The sequence below is a fragment of the Lepidochelys olivacea genome (genome assembly GCF_965140295.1).
Source record: "Lepidochelys olivacea isolate rLepOli2 genome assembly, chromosome: 22".
In the NCBI taxonomy this organism is placed as follows: Eukaryota; Metazoa; Chordata; order Testudines; family Cheloniidae; genus Lepidochelys; species Lepidochelys olivacea.
The window spans coordinates 4,689,945-4,717,249 of record NC_140432.1 but is presented as its reverse complement, the minus strand read 5'-3'; the positions used below and the strand labels follow the sequence as shown (position 1 = coordinate 4,717,249).

The 27,305-nt window shown below is 58.1% G+C and overlaps 1 protein-coding gene across 4 annotated transcripts in view; it reads left to right on the top strand.

Annotated features, from left to right (window-relative positions):
• Nucleotides 1-27,305, top strand: part of ROBO3 (roundabout guidance receptor 3) — a 233,677-nt gene that overhangs the window by 185,459 nt on the left and 20,913 nt on the right. For all 4 annotated transcript variants that reach the window (XM_084611808.1, XM_084611807.1, XM_084611806.1 and 1 more), the window contains exons 6-9: nucleotides 1,433-1,560; nucleotides 9,358-9,482; nucleotides 13,939-14,110; nucleotides 25,063-25,268. In XM_084611808.1, the coding sequence (XP_084467934.1) occupies nucleotides 1,433-1,560; nucleotides 9,358-9,482; nucleotides 13,939-14,110; nucleotides 25,063-25,268 (631 nt within the window). The remainder of the gene's footprint in view (nucleotides 1-1,432; nucleotides 1,561-9,357; nucleotides 9,483-13,938; nucleotides 14,111-25,062; nucleotides 25,269-27,305) is intronic.

Below are 27,305 nucleotides of genomic sequence, written 5' to 3'. Positions count from 1 at the left end.
CCCAAGGGCGACTTTAACCCGGGTGGACGCATGGGTTCTGGTCTAAGCAGCTTATTCTAGTTTAATGAACTCTGTTCCTACCCAGGTTTCAGAGTAACAGCCGTGTTCGTCTGTATTTGCAAAAAGAAAAGGAGGACTTGTGGCACCTTAGAGACTAACCCATTTATTTGAGCATGAGCTTTCATGAGCTACAGCTCACTTCATCGGATGCATGCCGTGGAAACTGCAGAAGACATTATATACATGCAGAGACCATGAAACAATACCTCCTCCCACCCCACTCTCCTGCTGGTAATAGCTTATCTAAAGTGATCATCAAGTTGGGCCATTTCCAGCACAAATCCAGGTTTTCTCACCCTCCCCCCCCCCCCCCCAAACTCACTCTCCTGCTGGTAATAGCCCATCCAAAGTAACCACTCTCTTCACAATAAGAAAAGGAGTACTTGTGGCACCTTAGAGACTAACCAATTTATTTGAGCAAATAAATGGGTTAGTCTCTAAGGTGCCAGAAGTCCTCCTTTTCTTTTTGCGAATACAGACTAACACGGCTGCTACTCTGAAATCTCTTCACAATGTGTATGATATTCAAGGTAGGCCATTTTTTGGTTTGATTTTTGGAGGGGGGTGAGGGAGTGAGAGAACCTGGATTTGTGCTGGAAATGGCCCACCTTGATTATCATACACCTTGTGAAGAGAGTGGTCACTTTGGATGGGCTATCACCAGCAGGAGAGTGAGTTTGGGGGGGGGGGGGGGGAGGGTGAGAAAACCTGGATTTGTGCTGGAAATGGCCCACCTGATGATCACTTTAGATAAGCTATTACCAGCAGGACAGTGGGGTGGGAGGAGGTATTGTTTCATGGTCTCTGCGTATATAATGTCTTCTGCAGTTTCCACGGCATGCATCCCATGAAGTGAGCTGTAGCTCACGAAAGCTCATGCTCAAATAAATTGGTTAGTCTCTAAGGTGCCACAAGTCCTCCTTTTCTTTTTGTTCCTACCCAGAATCAGAGCGTCCGCACAGGGTCTGGCAGCTTTCTTACCAGACAAGCCCGGACTGCCTGGCTCACGAGGGGGTTCGCTTGCCCCGTTAGATCCGTTCAGTCTGACTCCTGGAGTGAATGTGGTCCCAGGACGTGACTCATTGTAGAGATCCCCACCTACCCAAAGAGGATTGCCAGCCCCTAACACCCTCCTGCTTACCTAGATGGGTCTGGAAGACAACGAGGGTGGGTGCGCGCACTAACGAGGCCCGAGGTTGGGCCCTGACCCAGGAAATGCCAGGCATCATTTCTCCCCCAGTGGGGAGCAGGATGGGCTGAATGGGAGCGGTCTCCGGGTGCAACCTACTGGCACCAATGTGGCACTGGCATCCTGGGCACCGGGGCTGGTGCCAGGCTGGGCTCTCACAGCGTTTGTTTCGGTCAATCCCAGGGCAGACATCCAGAGTGACAGCACCTTGCGGATCAGCCGGGTCAGCGCTGAGGACGAGGGCACCTACACTTGCGTGGCAGAGAACAGCGTGGGCAAGTCGGAAGCCTCTGGCTCGCTCAGCGTCCACGGTAAGGGGTCGCTCTGGGGGCCAGGCAGCGATGGGGGCTGCTGCTGGCGGTGGAACCCATGGAGTCGAGGAGGAGATGAGCAGCCCTGTTCTCTCAGCGCCTCGCGATGGGGAGATCCCAGCCCAGGGCCTGAGTGCTCCTCAGAGGCGGCTGACACTAGTCGGGCACTGACTGCTGCCGGGGTGTTAGATGTGAATCTTTTCCAGTGCTCGGGGCTGGCGGGATGGAGGGAGATGGGCCAGGCTCCCTCGCTGAGCCAGGCCAGTCTCTGTCGATCCCCTCTGGTTACAATTCAACACCAGCGACTGGGCCCAGCTAGCCACAGCCTCGGTACCGACTGGCTGGGCCGAGGTTAGTGCGTGGAAGTCCCTGGGAAGGCGAATCAGCCTGGCCACGATAGGCAGACACTGCCATGACCCCCTCCTTGCATGATCCGTCTGTTCCATGCTGCTGGCACGCAGCAGGCTCCATCGCTGAGAGGCCGAGTGGGCCCGGCACTCAGAAGCGCCGATTCACTCTGCTTCTCGGCCCCTCATGTGTACTCTCACTGTAACGCCCCCCCGGCTTCGCTGGATCCTGCTCATCTCACGCCTGTTTCTCTGTGTTCTCTGTTCCAGTGAGCCCATTCCGTGAGTATCCATTTCATCTCATAACACTGGGGCATGCGGGGATGGCCGCGGGGCCACCGTGGCGGGCGGGGAGGGGCTGTGCATGTGACATTCCTGGGGCTCATGAGGCCATAGTGGGAGACGATCTATGCAAGAGGCTCTTTGCCCTCTCCCCACACCCTGTGGTGCTCCGGCCATCTGCCTGCGTCAGACCATTGGAGAGCACTCTAAAACCTGCCGGCGGGGGCTCTCAGGAACGGGCCTGGCTGGCCTACAAGGGCTTTTCCAACTCTCCTTTCTGGGAGAAGAAGGAATTCAGAGCAGCCTGCAGTTGTGAATCCAACTGGCCTTCAGCTGGCTGCAGAGCATTTGGCTAGTGAATCTGATCAGGTCTCTCCCACCATGGGCACCTCCCTCTCTCCCTCCCTCTCTCTCTCTCTCTCTCAGCTGAAAAGCCACTGGGTTCCAGCATGGAGCTTGGGAGTTAATTAACACTAGCCCACTCTGTGGCCCTGTGATTGCCCTCTAGCCACAGAACCGCTGTGCAGTGTGTGAACCCGCAGTGTCCTTCTCCCGTCTCCAGCGTGTGGACCAGCCACTTGGTAGCCCCGCGCAATAGCCAATATCTGCAGTGCATTAAGTCAGAGACACAGACCCGCCTAGGCTCCCGTGACAGCAGTAACTAGGCCTGGCCCTGCAGCTGATGCAGCCAAAAGGCACTGGGAGCCGCAGGCTCTGGGCAGGGTGTGGTTGGCTTTAGCCCATCAGGTGTGTATTGTGTCAGTAGTGAAATGCCCTTGACAAACCCCCTGGCTTTCCTTGTAGAGGTAAAAATGAGGGCACGAAGGGGAGCAAGTGATGGGGCCAATGCAGAACCCGGCTCCCTTTGCTCTGCCCGCTGGGCAGCCCCCAGTCCAGTCAGTTTCCTGCCTCTGATCTGCCCCCTCCGATCCGCCCCCGCCCCTTAGCAGCAGCGCTCGTTCAGCACTAAGTGATGCTTCCTGGGGCGTCCACGTCACTGGCCCTCGTTTCCTCCTGGCCTTTGAAGTGGGGCAGGAGCAGAACGTGGGGGTGGACTTCCTGAGTCAGCCTCCATCCTCCCTGCTCCATGTGGGCGCCTGGCCCCTTTGAAGCCCGGGGGGGGGAGGGGTGCTGCCCCTTTGAAGCCTGGGGGGGGGGGGTGCTTTGTGAAGAGGCTTCTGCATTGCTGCCGCCCCCTCCCTTCCAGCCACAGCCATTGAGATGTGATTGTGGAGCAGGTGGTTACACAGACACAGGCTGTTGCTGGGAGAGGTCACAGGTCGCTGGATTTGAATCCAAGCACTGGGCAGAGCCAGCTGAGCTCCCTTTACAATGAGCCTCCCACAAGAGCGTGCAAGGTGTATCCCATCTCCAGCCACTGCTTGGGGGGGGGGGGGGGCAGCCTGTTCTCCAGGCAAAGGGGAGGGGGCAGCATTGGCTTCCTCAGGGCGTGGTTAAATCTCCAGCTGCAGATCTGCTTCCCAAGCCAGGCCGGCGGGTTCCTGGCACGGGCCAGCTCCCTGCACTGTGTGGGGATGGCTCTGGGGACTCAGCTCTGGGGACTTACTGCCCTAAACAGACTTTGTGATGGGGGCCAGATCCTCAGCTGGTGCAAGTGAGCAGAACCATTGGTGCAGAGCACTGGCCCCTGCTCTGGATTTTCCCCGGTCTCGGCCGCACACCCTTTCTCTGTGCAGCGTCCGTCCCACATGCAGATCAATAACAATTAAGCAGCTGCAGGTTTTTCTTTTCCTGCCATGGAAATTCAGACGGGGAGAGCTAGCAGCTTTGGGGAGGGGGGGCCGTTAGCATGGGGGTACCTAGCAATCCATAACTTCATTAAAGCGGTGCCTGCAGGGATCAGCCTGACAATGGCACACCTGAAGCTCTATGTGATAATGCCCCGTGCCCCATAAATACTTTACAGCTCTGCTTTGTCTCCCTGCTCCTGGAGGGAGCAGGGAAGGGGTGGGCAGAGGGGAGATAAGGCGAGCAATTAGCATTTGTAAAACCTGATGTCATTTGTCTTCCATTGAGAGGAAAGAAAAGGTTTTGAACAGCCAGAGGTGGATGGGAGAGGGTTAGTTATTTATGGGAAGGTGGCTGATTTAGGAGACTTGCTCCTTTTCTTCTCTGTCCCTCCTCCCCCTTCCATCTCCAGATCCTGCTCTGAGTGCCCAGAGGTTATCCGGAGGCACATCAATGCACCTTCCCCTGAGTGTTATGGCTTTATTCAGGAGAGCCTCACTGCCACATCCTGGGGCCTTGCCTGGCTCCCTCTTATCTGTCCCCTTGTAAATACCTGGCTGGGGGCGTCTGGTTTAGAATTGTCCCCCTGCGATCCCTCTAGGAAGCAGAAAGAAAAGGAAAGGAGGACTTGTGGCACCTTAGAGACTAACCCATTTATCTGAGCATGAGCTTTCGTGAGCTCCAGCTCACTTGTGCCAGCCAGAGAAGAGTATCAGTCCCGTGTGCTGCTGAAGCCCGCTCGCACCACACTGAGTCAAACCCCTTCCCCTGGCCTACTTCATGGGATGTAGGTGGGCACCCAGGGCTCCAAGCTAGTCTGGTCAGGGAGATCCCCTCGGGGTTGCACACAGGCCAGCTCCTGTGTCCCAGACCAGGAAGGTTGCTGCGGAGACCACTGCAAGCCAGGAAAACCCCAAGTGCTGCCACTCGCGGCTGTGATTTCACTTCCACCGCCCACCGGTCTCTCCCCCGCCCGCACAGCGCACCCTACTCGGCTGCTGAGGCGCTGGGTCCTGGCTGCCGGGAAGGCCAAGCCGGTGCTGCATAGCGTGCCGTTGGGGTGGACAGTTGTGTTAAGGGGGCTGTGGTGGATGGTTGCTAGGAAAGGGAACGGCTCGGTATCCCACTGGAGCTAGCTAGTGACTATCTGTTGCTTCTCCCGGGTGCCAGCAGCTGGGCAATATTTTATTCGGGGAGCGGGCTCGGCTGTAGAGTAGCTACTTTCTCAAACAGATCCTTTGGGGCTGGTAGTTTCCATGCTCCGTCTCAGCCAACGTTCCCTCTCATTTCTCCCATCCATGTGCAGAATGAATTTTGTTATGCGCACCAATATGGAGGTGACGTGTGGTGGGGTTCGGAGCGTGGGAGGAGGCTCAGGGCTGGGGCAGAGGGTTGGTGGGCAGGGCAGGGTGAGGGCTCTGGCTGGGGGTGCGGGCTCTGGGGATGGGCTGGGGATGAGGGGGTTAGGGTGTGGGAGGGGGGCTGGGGCAGAGGGATGGGCTCTGGGGTGGGGCCAGGGATGAGGGGTTTGGGGTGCAGGCTGCCCCAGGGCTGATTCCTCCCAGCCCTCTCTCGCCGCAGCAGCCCGGGGCGGGGGAGAGGCGCCTCTCCCTGCCGGCGTGGCCCTTGGTAGCCTGCTGCGTTGCCACACGGCTTAGAGGGAACTTATGTCTCGGCCCAAGGAGGGAGAGGGGTGTCTCTGTCTGTCTGTGTGTGCACTAGAAATGTCAGAGGGCCAGATTCTGATCCTCTACTCATCAGTAGAGGTTCTATGGTGATGAGGCTGCTATGAAAACCTCCATTAAGTAGCACCTTACCCCATGACGGGCCCTGCTGATCTCACGTCCGGGAGGTCGCTTTGGGGCAAGGTGCCACTCAGCTGAGCGAGAGTGTCAGAATCTGGCTGATTTTAGAGTCCAAATACTGGGCTGATCTTGGCCAAGGCTCTAGCAGTTCAAATGGGGCAGCTTTGCCCGTGGGTTGGGGTGTTCTTTCCCCCCCCCACCCTCCCCCCAGTAGTTTTAACCTCGAGCTAGTCAGATTATTGACCAGGATGCTCAACGAGGTGTTCAAGGATTTAAATCCAGAATGTCCCACATCCCACAATGTCCCACATCCCAGAATGTCCCACATCCCAGAATGGGGCTTCCAGCACAGACGTAAGTTTTAACGGACCTTTTAAACAACGTGTTTTAATTCTCCTCTGCGCATCCTGCTTTGGAGAAGACACCGCACACTAAGCCCTGGTCTACACTGTGCCGCAGCACACACGACTGGAGTGTGAATTGCAGAGCTAACTTCCCTGCTGGCATGAATGAAAAGGTAGCTAGTTCATATGAACGTAGCCCTCTTTGAAGAGGGCTGTGTTAACACAAGCCAGATACCTTTTTCCTTTCGTGCCAGCAGTGTCTACAAGAGGCCGTTAGTTCAGTGCGCTCTGCAATTTGCATGCCCGTAGTCCACACTGTGGCGCTGTGTAGATGTAGCCAAGACATTGCAGACACCAGATGGCTCGTGGCATAGGATTCAGGGGGTGCTTTCTTTCACACATTTATTTGGGGAGCCCCTGCACAGTGCAGCCGCTTTGGATCACATTCAAGCTATGGAAGAGTTGGGTACGTCTGACCGTGGACGGTCACAGCTGCTAATCAAGGAGTGTTTGCAACAATGATACTCCTTCGAGTTCCCTGTAAGTGACCTCCACAAAATCAAACAGGAGGAAACTGTGGCCTTTTTTGCCTCTTGTGACTCCCAGCTCAAGCCCCCCTTATCTGGGCTGATGATGTCCCGGAGCGCTGTGGTCTGGGCGCTTTCACAGACCTGGGAAGTACCAGGAGGATTTCACAACAGGAAACAAGAATTGTTCCCACTGTTAGTGACGTTCTTTCTATGCTGAACGTGGCTCGCAGCCTGGAGAGCGGGATCACAGAGCCAAAGCTGGGATTAGTGCAGGGTGCCCTGCGCTGGGCTGTTCCCCTTTAGGGGACTGGTCTAGTCTCAGGCCTGTTCTTCTTCTTCCTGATGGAGGATGTGGGGTTCTGGGTTTTAAGAATTATTCTCCTCGTTTTTTCCCCTACAAATATGAGGAAAGTCAAGTCTGCCCTGGCTGGAAAGGTCTGGCAGGAGAATGTTTACCGGGAGCTCATGCAGCTGAATGGAAGGGGAGAGGATGTGGTACCATTAGCAAAGGCTTCCTTTATCCAGACTATTAATTAGACATTGGAGTTAAATGTGTTACCGTAAAACCCCTAAATCCAAAGGGTTTTACAGTCTGGCTAGGAAACCAGCCCCTCTGTTCCACTTCCACTCGCTTGATCAACGTGCTGCTGCCTTTCATAGCGTCCACCTTTTGTGCAGCTCTGCCTGTGAGGTTTCTTATGGGTGAAAGCAAGGCTGCAGGGAGGTGTGGCAGGGCTGCCCATGCACCAGGGCCAAGCAAGGTGCCACACTTGGCAACGCTGCCCATTCAGCCTGTTCTCCAGGCCCAGCCAGGCAGTGCTAGTGTCAGAAAAAAGCAGGAAGAAAATGCGGCCCCCTCCGGCCTTCGCTGTGGCTGACAGAGAAGCAACAAGCTCCCGGTCCCACTGGGCAGCCTCTGCCAATGCAACCTGCAGCTCTGGGCCTCTCTCCAGGGACCCGGCAGCACTCCTGCTCTGTCAGAGAAACAGAAGGCAGGTGCTGCAATATCTTTGTGGCTGTTCACCTCTGTAAACAGCCCATCGGATGCCCCAGCACCTGGGGAGAAGGCCCAGGGCTCAGGCTGCCATGTTACCACAGAGCCATAGAAATGTCGGGCTGGACGGACCCTCGAGAGGTCATCAAGTCCAACCCCCTGTGCGAGGCAGGACCAAGTAACCCGAGATGGGAGTTTGCCAACCTGGTCCAGAGATGGGGATTCCACAGCCTCCCGTGGAAGCCTCTTCCAGAGCTTAGCTACCCTGAGAGTTAGTTTGAAAGTTTTTCCTAAAATCTAACCTAAATCTGCCTTGCTGCAGACTAAGCCCATTGCTCCTTGTCCTGCCTCCAGTGGACATGAAGAACAATTGATCCCCATCCTCTTTATAACAGCCTTAACCGATCTGAAGACTGTTGTCCGTCTTCTTTTCTCAAGACTAAACACACCCAGCTTTTTTAACCTTTCCTCCTTGGTCAGGTTTTTTAAACCTTTGATCATTTTTGTTGCTCTCCTCCGGACTCTCTCCAGTTTGTCCACATCGTTCCAAAGCGTGGCACCCAGCACTGGACACTGCTCCAGCTGAGGCCTCACCAATGCCAAGTAGAACAGGACAATTACCTCTTGTGTCTTACATGCAACGCTTCTGCTAATACACCCCAGAATATTGTCTTTTTCGCAACTGCAACTCGTTGTCTCACATTCAGTTTGTGATCCACTGTAACCCCCAGATCCTCTTCCCCATTCTGTAGCTGTGCCTTTGATTTTTCCTTCCTAGGTGACATACTTTGCTCTGTTCTTTATTGAATTTATTCTTGTTGAAATGAGACCAATTCTCCAATTTGGGCAGGTCGTTTTGAATTCGAATCCTGTCCTCCCAAGTGCTGGCATCCCCACCCAGTGTAGTGTTATCTGCAGATCTTACAAGCACGTTCTCCTTTCTGTTAGCCAAGTCATGAGTGAGAACATTGACTAATACCGGCCCCAGGACTGACCCCTGTGGGACCCCATTAGATACCCTCCCTGTCTGGCAGGGGACCATGGATAACTACTCTTTGAGGGCGGTTTCTCAATCTGGTGTGTCTCCACCTTACAGTAAATTCATCTAGAGCACTGCCCTAGTTTGCTGATGAGCATGTCATGCGGGACTGTGTCAAAAGCTTTACTAAAATCACGCTCTGTCCCATCTCTGGCTCCCCCGCAGCCCCTAGGACAGTGACCCTGCCAGAGAAGGGAATGAGGTTGGTTTGGCGTGGTTTGCTGTGCCTCCCTAGCTCTTGCTTCCCCAGTGTTAGCTTAGGCCATAAAACAGGCCAGATGTGCAGCGTGCCGGAGCCCCAGTCTCCAGGAAGGGCACTGGTCTGGTGTCGCTATCCCTGCGTAGATGCTGTGTCCTGGTGTGGTACCAAATTAGGCTGCGCCCTGCAAGCCCAGCTTTGCCCCAGTGCAGCATGTCAGCATTAGGGGTTTTCTCTGGGGTCCCTGTAGCTGCCGACAGGGCCAGCGCTCCGGTTCCTGGTCAGCTGCCTGGAGGCTCAGAGAAACGCATGGACCTCTGGGCTATGGAAATACGTTCTGCTAGCCAACACAGCATCCCCTCCCCACCTCCTGGGGGAGCATTTCTGCAAGAAAGCCCCAGGCGCCCTGAGCCCCAGTGCCTGGAGACCCCATGCTGTTGGACAAAACCCCTTCTAAAGTTTTGCAACCCGTGTCTATTTGTTTCTCCCTCTTTTCACCCGCTCTCAGTTCCACCCCAGTTAGTGACGCGCCCTCGGGACCAGATTGTAGCTCAGGGCCGCACCGTGACCTTTCACTGTGAGACCAAAGGAAACCCGCCACCGGCTGTGTTCTGGCAGAAGGAGGGCAGCCAGGTAGGTTCTGCATGGCCCCCTCCCCTGAGTGTGTACCAAGGCCTACCCGTGCCCCTGTCCCACGCCCCTGCCTTGCGAAGCCAGATTGCGAAGCTCTGGCTGCCTTGCCCAGGACTCCGAGCCCATCGGGAGGTTGTGACTTGCCCTCCAGCCTCAGAGGGTGCATTCACATCTGGGGTCCCTGGCCCATGTGATCACAGTCCCCAGCAATGCTCCCAGGGCACAAACCTGGTCCCACCCCACCCGGACCCAGGAGGGACCCAATCCCTTGGGACAAACAAAGCAGCGTTGTGTTCGCAGGGTGAGACAGCGTCTAGGGCGGCCTCTCGGGACGAGCAACTGGCTGACTCTGCTCTTGCGAGCCGGGAGGCCAGGGCCTGTGTGGGGACGTCTAGGCTGCAGTGGGGAGGCGTGAGCCCCAGGGAGGGCAGCGCCAGCTAGCGTGCTAAGGATAGCCCGCCCGATGTCTCTCCTGAGCCACTGTGGGCACAGCAACATCCACCCTGCAGGAGCTGAGCGAGTGTGAGCGCGTCGGCCCAGGCTGGGAATCCCACCCCCTTGGCGAGCGAGCGTCGGCGTGGCAGGGAGCAGGGGACGGGGAAGGAACATTCTCCACTGGGCACTTCAAGTGCGAGGCCTGGCTGAGTCAGCCAGGCAGTGACTCCTGTCCCTTGCCTCCCCCGAGGCTGCTCTCTGCCCGCCAGCCTGCTGCCTGTCCCCTGCGGGCTGCCCTGGGGTCCAGCCCTTGGGCTGTGTCAAGCCCAGTTCATTCTGGCTTCGATTCAGGGAGATCTCCCAGGCATGGTCCTGCTGCCCAGTTCCAACCAGCTCATCCTCACAGCTGAGACACCTCCATGCCCAGCCCCGCTCCTAGGCCCTGGGGACGAGAGGTCCTGGCTTTGGGTGGCTCCCATGGGGCCATGCTGGGGCCCACTTGGTCCATCCCTGGGGCTTAGCTCAGCTGTTTAAGTGGCCCTGGCAATGGGGTTTGCCCCGCAGCGAATCATCCCCAGCTGCCCTGGTGCCTGGAGCCGTGCCAGGGCTGTTCTGTGGGTGGTCGAGGCTCCTGCAGGCGGGTGAGGCACTGGCGAGACCCTAGTGCAGGAGTCAAGAGGCCAACAGTATTGCCCCGAGAGGGTGAGGCTTGAGGAAGGCAGCCCCTAGGGTGGCGGGGGGGAGGCAGCATTGTGCCTATGGAGGGGTGATGGGTGGGGAGAGGAAGTTAGTGAGTGCAGGGGGGCGGGGAACAGCAGGGCCAAGGGGGCCCAGCTCAACAGTGTGTCTAGCTCTCCTCTTCTGCCAGCTGCTTTCTGCTGCCCCCTCAGACTGCCGTGTCTTCCCCTGAGGCAGGTCGTCTCCACCCGACTGAGCTTCCCCACACCCACCCAGGCTCCCAGGCCCCAGCTCGATTCTACTGACCCCCACACCCACCCCAGGCTCTCAGGCCCCAGTTTGGCTCCCAGGGTCCAGCTTGACTTGCCCCCTACCCCAGCTCACAGGTGCTAGCTGACCCTTACCTGGCTCCCTTCCCCAGACCCTGGCTCAGTTCAACACTGCTCCCCACCGCTCCCCACTCCCTGCCTGGGCCCTGGCTCAGGTCAGCCCCCCGGGTTCCCCTCCTGAGGCTCCCCCAGCTAAGGTGCTCAGATCAGCCCTGGCACTTGCTGCTCTGCAGTGCACATTTCTACAGTGACGCTGCTCTGCTGCCCTGCTGGAGCCCCACACCCTTGCCCATGAACGCAAAGCTCCCCCCTTGCCCACTGGCCGTACAGAGCCGAGGGAACCATACCGCATGGGTGAGAGCGCTCTCAGCTGGAGCGCTCCGGGAAGGGGTCAGTGTGCAGGGACCCAGGAACCTGAAAGCAGAGCCAGTCAGCACTGAACCCCATTGGGAACAACCATAGGGATGAACCGGGCCCCGGAGGACAGGGCAGGAATATTGGAGCCCAGGCTGGAGTGGCAAAAGGATCGGACCTCTGGGACTGAAACAGGGCAATGCTGTGCTCCCTGGGGTCCTGCATCATCTCCTGGCCAGTGGAGCAGGACGACTCCGTTCTGCTCGGCAGGGCCTTGCCGGGGTCTGCAAGCAGATCCCAGTGTGTGCCTGGCTTCCCTCTGTCAGAACCACCGGGTGAGCTGCGGGCATGCCTGCCATGTGCTGTCTGCCCAGCCTGGCACCCACGGGCCTGCATGATACCACAGGCTGCACAGCTCAGAAGGGCAAGGCAGTGTGTTTGCTTTGCGGTGCCTAGCGCACCAGCTGCCAGATCTCCAAGGAGCCGCGCCTGCCTGGCAGCTGCTCTTTCCATCCCATCCCTTCTGTTTTGTTCAATCGTCTGTTGTCCCTTTCCTTTGGCTCCTCCGGCATGCTTGCAGCAGAGGCCCAGAACTGCCCCAGGGCCTGGTGTGGCCAGGAGGGCAGTGCTGTGATGTAGCCTCTCTCTGCCCACATGCGTGGCAGGAGGAGAGGAGGTGTGAGACCAGGATTGTGGCACACCAGGGCCTGCTGCTGTACACAGCTCCCTCCTCACCCAGTAACAGAAACCCTGAGGGAGGGCGGGGGCCAGTCATCCCCACCCTCCAGCAGCCGTTCTCCTTGGGGAATGCTTCCCTTCTTAAGGGGAAGGCACCACAAACACAAGACCCAGGTGCTTTCCAGACGGAGTGGGGCCGGCCGCACGCTCCGTGGGCTGGCGGGAGGGGCCTGGCCCCACGCGCTCCGAGGGCTGGCGGGAGGGGACTGCCCCCGCGCGTTCCGAGGGCTGGCGGGAGGGGACTGGCCCCGCGCGCTCCGAGGGCTGGCGGGAGGGGACTGGCCCCGCGCGCTCCGAGGGCTGGCGGGAGGGGACTGGCCCTGCGCGCTCCGAGGCCTGGCGGGAGGGGCCTGGCCCCGCGCGCTCCAAGGGCTAGCGGAAGGGGCCTGGCCCCGCGCGCTCTGAGGGCTGGCGGGAGGGGACTGCCCCCGCACGCTCCGAGGGCTGGCGGGAGGGGCCTGGCCCCGCGCGCTCTGAGGGCTGGCGGAAGGGGCCTGGCCCCGCGCGCTCCGAGGGCTGGCGGGAGGGGCCTGGCCCCGCGCGCTCCGAGGGCTAGCGGAAGGGGCCTGGCTCCGCGCGCTCTGAGGGCTGGCGGGAGGGGACTGCCCCCGCACGCTCCGAGGGCTGGCGGGAGGGGACTGCCCCCGCACGCTCCGAGGGCTGGCGGGAGGGGCCTGGCCCCGCGCGCTCCGAGGGCTGGCGGGAGGGGCCTGGCCCCGCGCGCTCCGAGGGCTGGCGGGAGGGGCCTGGCCCCGCGCGCTCCGAGGGCTGGTGGGAGGGGACTGCCCCCGCGCGCTCCGAGGGCTGGCGGGAGAGGCCTGGCCCCGCGCGCTCCGAGGGCTGGCGGGAGGGGCCTGGCCCCGCGCGCTCCGAGGGCTGGCGGGAGGGGACTGCCCCCGCACGCTCCGAGGGCTGGCGGGAGGGGACTGCCCCCGCGCGCTCCGAGGGCTGGCGGGAGGGGACTGCCCCCGCGCGCTCCGAGGGCTGGCGGGAGGGGCCTGGCCCCGTGCGCTCCGAGGGCTGGCGGGAGGGGCCTGGCCCCGCGCGCTCCGAGGGCTGGCGGGAGGGGCCTGGCCCCGCGCGCTCCGAGGGCTGGCGGGAGGGGACTGCCCCCGCGCGCTCCGAGGGCTGGCGGGAGGGGACTGCCCCCGCGCGCTCCGAGGGCTGGCGGGAGGGGCCTGGCCCCGCGCGCTCCGAGGGCTGGCGGGAGGGGCCTGGCCCCGCGCGCTCCGAGGGCTGGCGGGAGGGGACTGCCCCCGCGCGCTCCGAGGGCTGGCGGGAGGGGCCTGGCCCCGCGCGCTCCGAGGGCTGGCGGGAGGGGCCTGGCCCCGCGCGCTCTGAGGGCTGGCGGGAGGGGACTGCCCCCGCGCGCTCCGAGGGCTGGCGGGAGGGGACTGCCCCCGCGCGCTCCGAGGGCTGGCGGGAGGGGCCTGGCCCCGCGCGCTCCGAGGGCTGGCGGAAGGGGCCTGGCCCCGCGCGCTCCGAGGCCTGGCGGGAGGGGACTGCCCCCGCGCGCTCCGAGGGCTGGCTGTGGCTTTGTAGGACTGTTAATCATATTCAGTGAGATTGAAGGTGAATCTGGGAGCCTGAAACTCCCCTGAAAAGCTCCCACAGCACAGGCTGGCCCCTTGCAGCCCTGCCCTGGCCCGCGCCGCAGGGCCTGGAACTGTGCCGGGTCCTCTGTATCTCTGGGCACTGGTGCAGGGAGCTCTGCCTGATGTCATGAACAGCCCCTCCGCCCACCCTGCATAGTGTCAGGGGAGAGCTGGGCCCCGTGTTGTTTCGCCTGGCCCTGGCCGGGGCACTACCAAAATCAGCCCAGCCTCTCCTTGCAGAGGCCCTGTACTCCCCATGCCTCCAGGCCGCCCTCGGCTCTCACTAGGTGGAGAGTCAGGGGCTCTCCCCTTGTGTCTGCCCTGCAGATCCTGCTGTTTCCCAGCCAGCCCCCTCAGCCTATGGGCCGCTTCTCCGTGTCCCCGAGTGGCGAGATGACCATCACGGAGGTGCAGACAGCAGATTCGGGGTACTACATGTGCCAGGCCATCAGCGTGGCGGGGAGCATCCTGGCCAAAGCCCTGCTGGAGGTGGAGGATGGTGAGTACTTGTAAACGTAAAGGCTCCAGTAAGGCCCTTCATGGTCAGGGAGAGCCCTTGGTGTGGTCCCCAGGCCAAGCACTGTGGAGTGGGGCCTGGGGCACAACCCCCGGTAACGTCCAGGCCCTGCAGCAGGCTCACTGCCCTGTAGGAGCTTGGAGTCATGTGGTCGGCGTATTGCAGGGCCGAGGGGCTCTGGGCCCCGGAGCTCAGGGCGGAGGCGGCTCTAGGGGAGAAGTGGGGGAGCGTGACATCTCCCTCCAGGAGCGGTGGAGCGTTTGCTGAGTTCCCAAGGTGCTGGTGAGGGAACGGCAGAGCACAGGGGTGAGCCTGGCCAGGAGGCTCTGCCGGGGGCTCCAGTGGACTTCGTTCACTCAGGCTGGCAGCTGGTTTGGTCCAGTAGTGCTCCCTCTGAGTCTGGGCAAGGTGCCATTCGACCCCTGCCCCTCTGTCTGGGCGGCAGGTTCTGGACAGTTGGAGCCAAATCCCCTCCGCCTCGCTGAGCTGGGGGCAGGGGACAGCCTGCATGCTGAACCCCTTGGAGCATGGCCCCTTATCTGCAGCACGCTCCTGTCACGGCCCCTTACTCAGGGTCGCAGGGCTGTGTTTCAGCAGCTGGTTAGTTTAGCCTGCAGACTGCATTTTCAGGGGGTCAGGGTTTTAAGGTGTTTCCTACCTGGGAGGAGGGCTCTAAACCTCCCAGCTGCCCAGATACGCACAGGGACTGTGCGAACAGGGCCCTGGGGCATGAGCCACAGACACCCAGAACAGCGGAGTACCAGGGATCCTAACTAGCTACGGCCCCTTGGAACAGCAGCCAGCCTGGTGCCCAGTGCAGGGAATGAGCAAGGGGCAGCGAAGGAGTAGGTCGGGGAAGGAAGGGTCCGGTGCAGGGCACAGGAAGAAGGCAGGGGAAGATCTGTGGGGGCAATGTGGGGAGGGTCTTAAAGGAGCATGGAAGAAGTGGCCTGCTGCTGGATTTCCTGTGGGGTGGCTGCAGCTCTTTCCGCCTGAGACGAACAAGGCTGCCCAGCTCCCGGCAAGGCCCAGATCCCACCGCACCCCCAACAGAAGAATGCTTCCGTCGTTCGGGGAGGTGGCATTCCTACACCAACGGAAAAACCCCTTCCATGGGCACGGGCTGCATCTGTACGATGGGGTTCTGCCAGCAGAGCTCCAGCACCCCAGCCACAGTGGTATGGTGCCCGTCCCGTAGCCCTACCCTTGGAGAGGGAGCCATTTGCTCCTGCAGCTGCTGGGTCGGCGGTTCAGGCTCCCCGTTTGCAGTGGTTACCCCTCACTCAGCCCATCTCCATGGGGAACACGGCTGTCAGCTCACAAAGGCCTGGTGGGGCCCTGACACCAGGCCCCAGCTGGGTGTGCAGCAAGATGTGGCTGCTCTGCCCTGGTTGCAGTGGGGTTCGGTCGGGCGCAGACCAGCATGTGCTGAGCTAGGGACAGGCCCCCCAGCTGCTTCCCTTGTGGGACTGCAAAGAGCCCGGGAATGTCTGAGCAGCGGGGACGGGAGCGGAGCAGCTGCCCCTGCCTGGGGAGCTGCGGCCCGGGTCTTTGCCAGTGGAATTTGTTCCTGTGAAGTTTTCTGGCATTTTCTCTGAGCTCTCCTGCTGTGAATTTCATTTGTCTGAGTTCCCTTGGCGTTAGCCAGGGCTCGGGAGGTGTTACAGGAACCACGGCTTCGAGCAAGTCCTGAGCAGAGAGGCTCTCCTTTTATTGCAAATAAAATCCTTGCCTCTCTTGAAGGGGTTTCTTGTTAAAAACCCAGCTGAAAAGGCAGGCTTCCTGCCCTCCTGTGTGGAGCCTGTCTCCCCCAGCCCACCTGCCGCCGCCCCCTCCCGCAGGTATCCTGCGTTTTGTCCAAACAAACGAGTGTCACTTTGAAACCCCGTTGGCGGGAGCCTGGCTTGGACGTGCCGACAGAGAGCTGTGCTCTCCAAAGGCCGTGCTGACAGCACCCCACGCCAAGCTGCGAGCGGGCTGCGCTCAGGGCCGGCTGCCTCAGGGCTTCCCCTCACCATGTGCACAAGGTATTGCTCCGTATGGACCTGAAAACTCATCCTTTGCAGGAGATGGCGGAACAATGGGGCGGGGAGGGGGGGGCAGTTATACAGCACAATTGCGCTTGCCCCCGGCGTTGCTTCTGCTGGTTCTCGACCCAACATGTGCTGAAAGCTTATGCTCTAATAAATGGGTTAGTCTCTAAGGTGCCACAAGTCCTCCTGTTCTTTTTGTGGATACAGACTAACACGGCTGCTCCTCTGAAACCTGGTACAGCCGTGTCTGCTTAAGGAGGGCTTTGTCGATTTAACTCAACTGAGATGCTTAAACCTATTCCCAGCAAAGCCTGGAGAGAGACAGATGGCCCAGCACCATTTCCTGACCCCAGCTCCGCACTGGGGCAGCATGGGCCCAGCGTGTGCAGAGACCTTGCACTAGCCCACAGCCGTGCCTCAACCCGGAGCTGGAGTGGCCGTCTGTAGGTACGAGGGGACAGCTCGCCCCCATGGCACATTCTGCTTCTGGCCTCTTCTGGGGCTGCCAGTGTGGGAACCAGCTTCTCCCCTTTGTGCTTCCCACCAGACTCCTTGCACGCAGGCCAGTGAGCGCCCAGCAGATGGTACCTACTAGAGGGAAAGCCTTTGTATTCCCTTATTTCTCCCCTGAGCTGGGCAGCACGGGCGCTCACTCCTGGGTGATTTCGGTTTTCTGGTAACACCTGATCCATCAGCCCAGCTGACAAGGGCGAGGTGATTAATGGCAACTGTTGGACAAAGAGAGTTGTAACCCAGAATCCTAATTCCGCAGCGCAGATGGCTTCCCGCAGCGAGAGGGTGGCTAGCCAGCACAGCACTCCGCAGCGGCAGATGAGCCGTCCCTGGCCTTTATGCGACACTTCATGTGTCTGGATCTTGTGGAGCGCCTGTTCCGGCCAGGGGCATGTTAACAAGAGGGCAAGTGAGTCACAATCCGGAACCGGGAGCCAGGCCTCTGCCAGACGAGTGCACAAGGCCAGGGCAGGAGGCAGCTGTGGCCTGTAGCATCCTGCTCATTGCGCCCACGTCACCGGCGAAGCTGTCAGGCACTTTGTCTGCTGCCCGGGAGGCCAGGGAAACGCCGCCCCCCTTGCGAGTGCTGAGTATGGTGCCTGCCTGCTGCCAGCTGATTTTGGTCTGAGCCAGCTCCTTTACCTTGGCTGGGGTTTGTTCTCCCTCTCCCAGGCGCTTTCTTTGCTGATTGTTACTGGCAAATTCAACTGTGTGTGACTCTCCGGGGCTCTTTGTCCAGCCACTGCTTCCCAATCAATGGAGAGTAATTAGGGTCATAAATAATGGGCGGATCCTGCCGTCTCCTGGGCTGCTGAGCTGAACGGAGACTGCTGCCGGAGGTGGAAGCTTGTCTCTACTTGGTTGGGGTAGTTCGGGTGGGGGTGGGTCATCGTTAATGCTGTGGAGGGTGCCCCGTATGGGCATCACCATGGTGACACTCGCAGCAGAGTGAGGGGAGAGTTGGCCTGACTGTACTCTGCACCCACCCAGCCCACTTCAAGGTCAGCCGCTGAGTAACCCCAGCGGGAATCATAGGACAGGTTGCAGTTCGTCTCTGACAGCACCTGGTCCTCCCTGCCCACCTTGCCCTGTTCTCACAGTGAGCCCTGGGGCGACTGCGGCCCCACGTGGGCTTCCCATTGCCCCGCGGGACCTACCTCGCTCACGCCCTCGCCGCCTCACTCTTCCATGTTTGCAGCGTGTGCTCCGACAGCTGTGATCCGTGCGGAGAGAGGGGCAGAGACACAGCTGGCAGGGTGGCATCAGCACCATGAGTTCTTGGAACAATAATAGAGGGGAAAGGTGGCTTAGGGGCTAGCCTGGGCCATGCGAGAGCTGGGGCCAGTTCCCTGCCCTGCCACTGATTTCCTGCGTTACCTTGGGCAAGTGCCTTTGTCTCTCTGTGTCAATGGCCCCCTGTAAAATGGCAGAATAGCGCTTCCCTGCCTCCCAGGGTGCGGTGAGCTTACCGACTGTGAGTGCCCAGGTACAGCAGTGAGAACGAGGGGCACAGCGTTCTGTGGGCTGCGGCACAAAGCACGACACTGGGAAGGTCGCGACACACGCAGCGTGCCTGACGCTGACCCACAAAGGGAAGGACGTGGGGAGCTGAGCCCCTCTCAGTGCATCCCCTCTCCCCCGTACACTGCAACCCACAACCTTGGCTCTACCCTGAAGGGGTGGCACCTGCCAAATACTGCACGGCCTCATCCCCATGGACAGACAAGCCCTGCCCCCTTCCCTGCACTGCCCCTCCCTGCTCTATCCAGGGTGGAGGCTGGGTGTGTTTGGAGCCACCCCCGAACCTGTGCGAGATCCCTCTAGGCTCACAATCCTACCTTATCTGCACAAACAGGAGCCTCCCCTCCCCATCCGCTGGGCTGGGGAATACCATGCTACCCTGTCCCTCCCCTATTAAACCCAGCCTCCCGCAGCCGGTCTTCTGCCCCCCTCCCATTCTCCCGCACTGTTCCCTGGGCTTCCCTTGCCCTTCCTTTCCTCTCAGTCTCCCTCTGCTTCTCATACTCACCTGCCCCCTTTGCCTCCCTTTGAATGCCCCCCCTCCATACCTCTAACATCCCTCTCTGGTCCCCACTTTCCCCCAGTGCCACAGTCACTTGGATTCCCTTCCCCTCCCAGTACGCCCCTTGGCCTGTTCCCAGCATCAGGGCTGCCATCAGCACTCAGGGCAGCTTGGCTTTACTTCGTTAGTAACAATGGGAGGCAGTGGCCATTTTTGCTAGGGGCAGCCTAAACAGCATCCTGCCCATGCTGTAAGGAAATGTGTGACATTGCCCCGGGTACAGTCTGGACAGATGGACAGCTGTCTCCCCTGATATCTCCAACCTGGGGTGCCGTTAATACTGCTTTGCTGTAAGAGCCAGCACTCCTGGCCTGCTCACACACAGCCTCTAGCAAGTAAATCACTCCCAGCTGAATTGTCTGAGCGTTACAGCTAATCACTTATGAATTACGTTACAGGGCAACCCCAGCAAAGTCCCACTCCCAGACTTGCCCCTTGAAATGTGTGTCTTGTACTGCCCAGCTCTTTCCGTCTGTGCAGTAATAGAAAAGGACATGCACAAGCCCTGTTACTTACCTGGAGGGTCCCAAACACTGTACTCCAAGCACACACTGGCTGAGATAAAATAATAAAACAAGTTTATTAACTGCAGGAAGATTTTAAGTGATTACAAGTAATGAGGCATCAAAGTCAGAGTTGGTTACAAAAAAAACCCAAACGCAAACTAATACCTAACTTAGCAAGCTAAATGAATTCAAAGCAAAGACTTTTCTCACCACCTGCTCTTTGCAGTCTTTACTGGCTGAAAGCCTCCAGGCCAGGACCCCTCCCCAGTTCAGTGTTTCTTCAGGCGTTGATACTGCCGTGAGCAGAAAGGAATGGAGGAGAAAGGTAATTTGTGTAGAGTCTCCTCTCTTCTTATAACTTTCTCTCCTCTTTGAGGATTATCTCCAGTGGGGGTATAGGCAACAGCTAGTCTGTCACACGGGAACCCCCAACTCAAAATGTAAATGTCTCGTTCACACCCTTCTTCTTGCCAAAGAATGGCCATTTACCCAGGTGATAGTCCACTTGATTTTGTTGGCAACTGGCTGAGGGGTGGACTAATCTTTTGTCTCTGGGGAACTGGTCTGAGGCTGTTTTTCTAAACTTGGAACATGTCTCATCAACGTCATACAGTAGAATTTTATAACTTTGTATACAGTGTTGCCACACATATTTTACCTAGACAGTAATGCTCAGCAGATTATGAGTTTCCAAATGATACCTCACAAGGCAGACTTTGTACAAAATGTATCATAGTTTTGTAAAAAGGTGAGCACAGGAGTCCAGGCTGTCACGAAATGACCCATTGTAATTGAGGGCAGCCTGTGGCTCTGATCCCACTGAGAACAGTGGGTGATGGCTGTCGTTCTGCAAGAGGGCCATTCCTTGTGAGTGTCTGTCAGGGAGCTGATTCTCCAGCCCTGGCTGTAGGAGCACGGCATAAAAACCTACACAGGAGAGAAGAGAACAAATGTTATGAAGCATTATAGTAAACAGTGGCCCTTAGTCCTACATGACTGTTTTCTAACACTGTCCCTTGCCCCAGCACCTGTCCTTCCTCTTCCGTGTGGACTGCCAAGTTGGTCTGCTGATGATAATGTGCCAGCTTCTTAAAGGAACAGTGATGCTTTAGAGGGCAGACAGAGCACAGAGGGGGCAGCAGCTGTGTTCCATCACTGGGTCTTTTGTCCTATTCTGGGATATGATTTTCTGGCGCACGTCTGTGCAGATGCTGCGAAATGAGCTGGCGTCTCTGCCAGCAGAGGCCCTGGCACTCACCCTCATGGCCCAGAACACTGATTTATGCCCCCGAAACCACGTTTCCCAAATTAGGATTAACACCCCCGAAGCCCCCAGAGTTTAGAAAGTGGCCCCATGTGGCTGGCCACCATTTTAGCTGAGCTGTTTGCCGATGTCCTTGTAATGCCAGCCAGGCCAGGGGCTGAGGCTCTGAATGCTGGTTGCCAGCCAATATGCAGATTGGAGGCCATCAGCCAGCCGCTGAGTGATGATGACATGTGAGCCACCCGCATCAGTCTTGTTTAAAAATTAGCATAGATCCTGCTAGAACGACAACAGCCATGTTTCTGGTGCAGCTGGCTCCTGCCAGACAGAACTGGAGTTGAGTTGTTTAGCTACTTTGGGGGGGTGGGGCGGGGCATTGTCAGCTTCTGCATAAAACAAGCCACATCACAGAAAACCTCCCCGCAAATGCAAATTCCCTGTTTTGCCCCAGCCCCAGCAGTTGCTGTTTCATTGTCGCAATGAGCATTCTCACCCACTCCTAACAGCGACTCAAAGCCATGGTGGGCCACGCCCTGTTCACATCCGCTATGTCCCTGTACCAGCTGTGGACAGGTCACAGAGCTCGCTTCTATACCTCAGCTGTGTTCAGCATCAGATCCTTCAATGCTGTGCCAGGTATGGCTGAGGAGAGCTTAAATAAGGCATTTTACACACAGTGCAGTCCAGTGGCTGAACCGTATAATACAGGTTTCAGAGTAGCAGCCAAGTCACTGCATCTCCCCCTTTAAATTCGACATGCCTACCCTTTACAATATTTACATTATCAGGCTGTCTTTGAAGGACAGTATGTATCGGTTTGTTAAGGATCTCTGAACCGTACTGGGTTTTTTAATTACATGACCCAAACATGGAACAACGTGGTCAGCTGGCTGTCCAGTGGTTACAACAGCTGGCTGTGGTTGGTTTGGAATTCTTGAGTCATCTTCTTGTTTTGTGCCCTCCAGCTGCAGAGTTTGCTCTGTGGATTGTTCTTTCTGAGGAACAAACTGTAGATGTCAACAATTTCTGTTCAACTCTCCACTGTCGGTCTCAATCGCATATGATCCGGGCAATGAATTCTTTGTCTTCATGACAGCTGGACATCCTTTTTCTCCCTCCGGTTTGACATAAACACGGTCACCAGGTTCTAGACCTGGCAGTTCTCTAACTGAGTGATGACTGTTGTAAAAGTGTTCATGGACTTTTTGCTTTTTATCCAATTTGGCTTCATGTCTGGCCAATGTGGAGACAGATTCTTTTCCAAAGTTGGAACAGTACTTCTGAGTTGTCGTCACATCAGGAGTTGTGCTGGACTATTTCCAGTAGATGCTATTGGTGTTGATCTTTAAGTCAGAAGAGCAAGGAGTGGATCTTTCTGCTGTAGGATTTTCTTGGCTGTCTGTACAGTTCTCTCAGCTTCTCCATTCACTACTAGTAATATGATCAATATCCTAGTTCCTTCTGAATAACAAAAATTCTGCTGCAGTGAATCACGATCCATTGTCCATCATCAGTTGTTCTCTAATACTGAAGTGAGCAAAAGTGCATTTCAGTTTCTCAATAACACTGTGACATGTTATGACTTTCAAGTACATTGTTTCTATATAACTGAAAAAAGTCCACAACAACCAGGTAGTGATTTCCCCTGAATCTGCATAAATCTGCAGCTAGTCTCTTCCAAGATCTGGCTGGTACAGGTGTTTGTATACTGTATGGTCCAGCATTGTCTCTCAAGTTGATTTGTACTGGATCTCCATTCAAAAGTCCAATATCATCAAATTCTCATTCAAGTTCTTCCACCTTTCTTGCTAGGCCTATCATGGCTGCCACACTGCGGCTGAAAAGGTTGGTCTGTCATCTGTTTGTCACATACACTCTGAATGCAAAGCTTTTGTCTTGGTAAGTTGTTTCTGTGGTGAACTGGCCCTTGCAGTTCAGAATACCTCCAGGGCTAGTCAAAGCAGTGTCAGGTGACTTCAGCTCTGGGAGGGGTTACCTTCTGAGATGACTGTGAGGTCTGCTCCTGAGTCAATTTTAAAGTCAATAGTCTTGCCGTGAATATTTAGTTTCACTCTCCAGACAGGCTTTGTGTCATCACAAGTGACAGATCCCAGAAACAAAAGCTCTGAATTGTGTGTAATATGAGTCAACTCCCTGACTGCTTTGGTGCGGCAAACAGCTCCAAAATGTCCATATTTTATACATTTATTACACTGCACACCTCTGGCTGCACATGCATCATCTCTTGAGATATGACTTTTTCCACAACTTATGCATGTAGGCTGGAATTTGTCCCTCTTAGCCTGGGAGTTCTCTACATGACTTTGAACACTCAGGTGTCTTGTTTACAGCTTCTAAGCTAGTTTCAGGTTTTTAAAGTCGCTCCTACTAATGAAATGCTTGCCTCAGGCCTCACCAAACAGGCCTCCGTTTGCCCCTCACAGTGGCCTGCCCCACAAGATACAGTCCCCACAGGCCTCCCTGCGCCCTGGCTCCTGACAGCCACATTGTGGAGCAGCACTGCCAACCCACAGCCAGCCCATTCCAACTGCTTGACAAGAGTCCTGCTCGGGCTGGCGACTAATAACCTCCCTCTCTGCTGCCCGTGCGGCACCTTGGGCCTCCCCGCTACCGACAACAGATGTGCTCTGGTGTCGAGGACTTGACCCACAGCCTGCTGAGTGAGCAGGTGACCCTGCCCTCCAGCCAGCTCTCGCACTCCTGGGCTGCCTTGGGCCCACTGGCGTGGGGTGTGTCCTGCCTCTCGCACATGGTGTGTGAGTGTAAATGGCGACACTGGAACCAGGTGCTGGGTTCCCGTCTGTCTGTGCCAGCTCTTCCTGTCCCGCGTCCTCCAGGCCAGACAGGGCCTGCCACTCCGCTGTGGTGTCTGAACTCAATTCCCAGATCCCCTGTTAGCCGTGGTTCCCCACTGGTCACTTTCCCAGCATAGGGGGGGCCGAGGACGCAAAGCCACCTCCCACTCTGTTCCCCAATCCCTGCACTCTGGGGCTCTCCATGGCCTGGCACCCACCTTCTAGCTACCTGTATGCTCTTTGGCTGCCAGCTGTGGCTGCTGGCACAATACGCGGCTGCCTTCCCCTGGGGCTGGCACATTGCTGCCATGGCTCTCCGGCCTCAGCCGCCCCATGCTCTCCCCTGCAGTCCAGTCAGCACAGCCTGAGCTCCAAGGCCTCTGCGTCCACCCCAAAAGCCTGTTTCTAATCGGCCCCCGGATTTATCGGCCACAGACCGGCCAGCAAAGGACGGTGAGCGCAGAGCGGTCAGCCCGGTGCAGCGCTGGGGGTGCGTGCGGGGAGAGGCTCAGAGCCGCCCACGGTCTGTAGCACAGGGAGATGGGGCACCAGGGGTCGGCTGTTCCCATTGCCCTGTTCAGAGGAAGCCTGGTGCTCCAGAGAGCGGAGCGGTTTAGCTACCCCTTGGGAGCGTTGGGTGCTTAGTGCCGTCTAAGGAGAGCCCTTCCCTTTACTCCTTCAATGTCCTGCTGCTTCCCCCCTTGTTCTGGTGTCACAGCAGCCCTGCCTCTCCCCTCGCACACGGCAGATCAATGGCCTTGGTCCGCTAGCAAACTAGCACCAACATCTGGCTTCTGGTGGATGGCGCCAGCCAGGGCCGGCCCGTGGCTCGCTCAGATGCTTAGTTCATTAAAGTGCCATCGACCTGCGCACGTCACCAGAGCCGGGGGTTGGCGGCACTTCCGCAGCCCTCTCCTCAGAGCAACCGCCCATTCCCTCGGCGTCTGCCCTTTGCTACAGCCTAGGGAAGGGGACGGGGCTCAACTGGAGCAGGGGGGGCACTGCCCTCGGGAGGGGCCTCGGAAGTCTGCGGGGGAGTGTCACGGTGCTGCCCATGGGAGGGGCCTCGGGGGGAGGGGGTGCCATGGTGCTGCCCATGGGAGGGGCCTCGGGGGGGAGGGGGTGTCACGGTGCTGCCCATGGGAGGGGCCTCGGGGGGAGGGGGTGACATGGTGCTGCCCACGGGAGGGGCCTCGGGGGGAGGGGGTGCCATGGTGCTGCCCATGGGAGGGGCCTCCGGGGGGAGGGGGTGTCACGGTGCTGCCCACGGGAGGGGCCTCAGTGGCAGCTCTCTTCTGCTGGGAGGGGCCATTCTGTGTGGGGCGAGTTTGGGCTGCTTGGGGTCTCTGGAGGGCTGGGCTGGGTGGGCTTCTTACTGCAGCAACCCTGCCACCAAATGGACACTCCTGGGCCCATGGGGGAGCCTCAGCAGGCAGCGCAAGGATCAAGTGGAGCCGGGTCTCAGACCCCTCTCCCAGCAGGCCAGACTGGCTCCTCCGGGGCGGGGTGAGCACCTTGACCAGATGGGGGGCATGGAGCTTGCTCCCTGCTGCCCAGGTGGCACCTGCCCAGAGGCCGTGGCGCTGCCGTGGTGTGGCCAGGTAACCTGGGGCGGGCGTGTTGCTGGACATGGTCCCTCAATAGCGGGACTGGGTGCTTTCTGCCCTCGACGCAGGCCAGGAGAGCCGCTAACACCTGCTCTGGCCTTTTCCCCTTAAGTGACATCCGACCGCATCCCGCCAATCATCCGCCGAGGGCCCGCGAATCAGACGCTGGCCGTGGATGCTACAGCCCAGCTGCAATGTCATGTGACCGGGAACCCGCTACCCAGCGTCCAGTGGCTGAAAGATGGGCAGCAGGTTGTGGGCAGGGACCCCAGGGTCAGCCTGTTAGACAACGGGACTCTGCAGATCACAAACATGCAGGTAACAAACATCACAAACGTCCACCCCCGCCCCACTTCCAGAGCTGCACCTGAAGTCCCTCTTGTGAGTCAGCCTTTGCCCCTTTGTCAAGCCCCAGCTTTGTTACTCCTTTTGGGGAGGAGTTTGCAGCTGGTGCTTCGGTCTGTTATTCCTGGAAGCGCAGTGGGTCCTGGTGGAGTATAGAAATCACAAAGCCCCTCAAGCTGTTGCTGCTGTTCTGACTCCACTCCCGCAGCATCTCTTCGGCAAGTTTGAGACCCCTGGCATGCATGCGTTTGCAATCTGCCACTTTACTGGGCCTTTCAGTTTTGTCCTGTGATGTTCTGTTGATGTTCCAGTTGGAACCGAGACATTTTTTAACAGCACCAAGGCACGGTGCAGGTACACTGGATTATTTAATTTGTTCCGTGCATTGGTCCACCTGGCATAGTACAGATTTCCTGGCTGTGTTCTGCTTCAAATTGACTCCCCCTTCTTGGTAATACCGCTGTGCAGTTATTCGTAGGTCTCAGGGTGCATGTCCCTGAATCCCCGTGTGGCTGCAAAGTGCTGCAATCCTCACGGCACGCGTGGAAGCTGAAGCACGGAGACGGAGGGCCAGATTTTTAAAGGTATTCAGGGACCAGGCGAGGCAGATCGAAATCAGTGGGAGTTAGGCGCTTTTGAAAATACCACTCGGCACCTAAATACCTTTACAAATCTGACCCTCAGTGACTTGCTCGAGGCCACACAGTCGCTGGGGTAAAGCAGGGACTTGGGCGCAGGTCTCTGAAGTCGTGAGCGGTGGCCCAAACCGCTGGCCCGGCCGGCCTCGCCAACACAACCCTAAATGGGCTGCACTCTGAAATCAGGTCAGTGCAAACTCACACCCCTGAGCGGCCCCGTTAAACCGTCCTGACCTCTGGCGTCAACCCAGCTGGGGCCTCTCGGGGAGGTGGAGTGCCTATGCTGGCGGGAGAACCCCCGGTGATGTAAGTAGCGTCTTCCCTGGAGCACTAGAGGTCCCTCTGCGCTGCTACAACGTTTGACGTGTAAACGAGCTCGAAGTCCCTTTGAAAATGAGACTTACGACTGGCCTACACCTAAAACTTTGCTCAGCCCAGCGACAAGAGTTTTGTGCCCTGAGCACCACAGGCAGGTAGCCCTCACCCTCTGTGCGGACGTGGCTGGTCGATGGAAGGGTGCTTCCACTGATTTACCTGCATCGGTAGAAAAACCCCGTCCGTCAATGCCACAGTGCATCCCTGTTAGCTGCAGAGCCCTAGCGTGTAGTGTAGACATGCCCTCAGGCTCCTAAGTCACTTAGGGCTTGTAACGCAAAGCTGAGCAAAGCTTCAGCACTTTTCAGAATCTGGCCCCAGGCCTAACTCAGTCCTAGTTGATTTAAACGAACCCAGGGTTAGACGTCCACCTAGCCTTGCGCCAGTCGGACTAGATAAGCTTGAAATCACATCGGCACTTAAGGTGGGGCCGCTCTCCCATGGAGACAAGGCCTTGCTCAGCTCTGGGGGCTTGGCCCTAGGGATGGCTCTTCCTTCGAGGGGGCAGCATTTGAACCGTGGCAGTGGGGGGGAAGGGAGAGCAGTGTTCTTTCCCGGTGTGTGCGAATTATGCAGCAGTAGAGTCTTAAAGTTTGTGTGCACATGTGGGGGTGGGGATGCACACGAGCACACGTGTGTGTGAGCACATACACCTGTGTGTCCATGCATGCCCCCATCGTTTGTTTTTAAAGAGCAGAGTGGGGGGCGTGGAGGAGAACGAAGAGCCCCGAGCATCCTTGGGCACAGCAGCTCTCTGCAGGGAATGCTGGGGGTCCCTAGCAGGGGTGCAGGCTGGCTGACAGCACTGCTGGCTCCAGGCACTAAACGCCGTCTGGGACTGGGCCTCCTTCCAAAGAACACCCCGCTCCCCATGGGCGCTGAGTCCCCCGGCTGCGCACCCCCTCCTGATGTAGCCACGGTGTGCTGCCACGCCCTCCCTCCCCCACCCCCACCCCTCTGTTAACCACACCAGTTGCAGCCTGCCCTACGTTCAGAT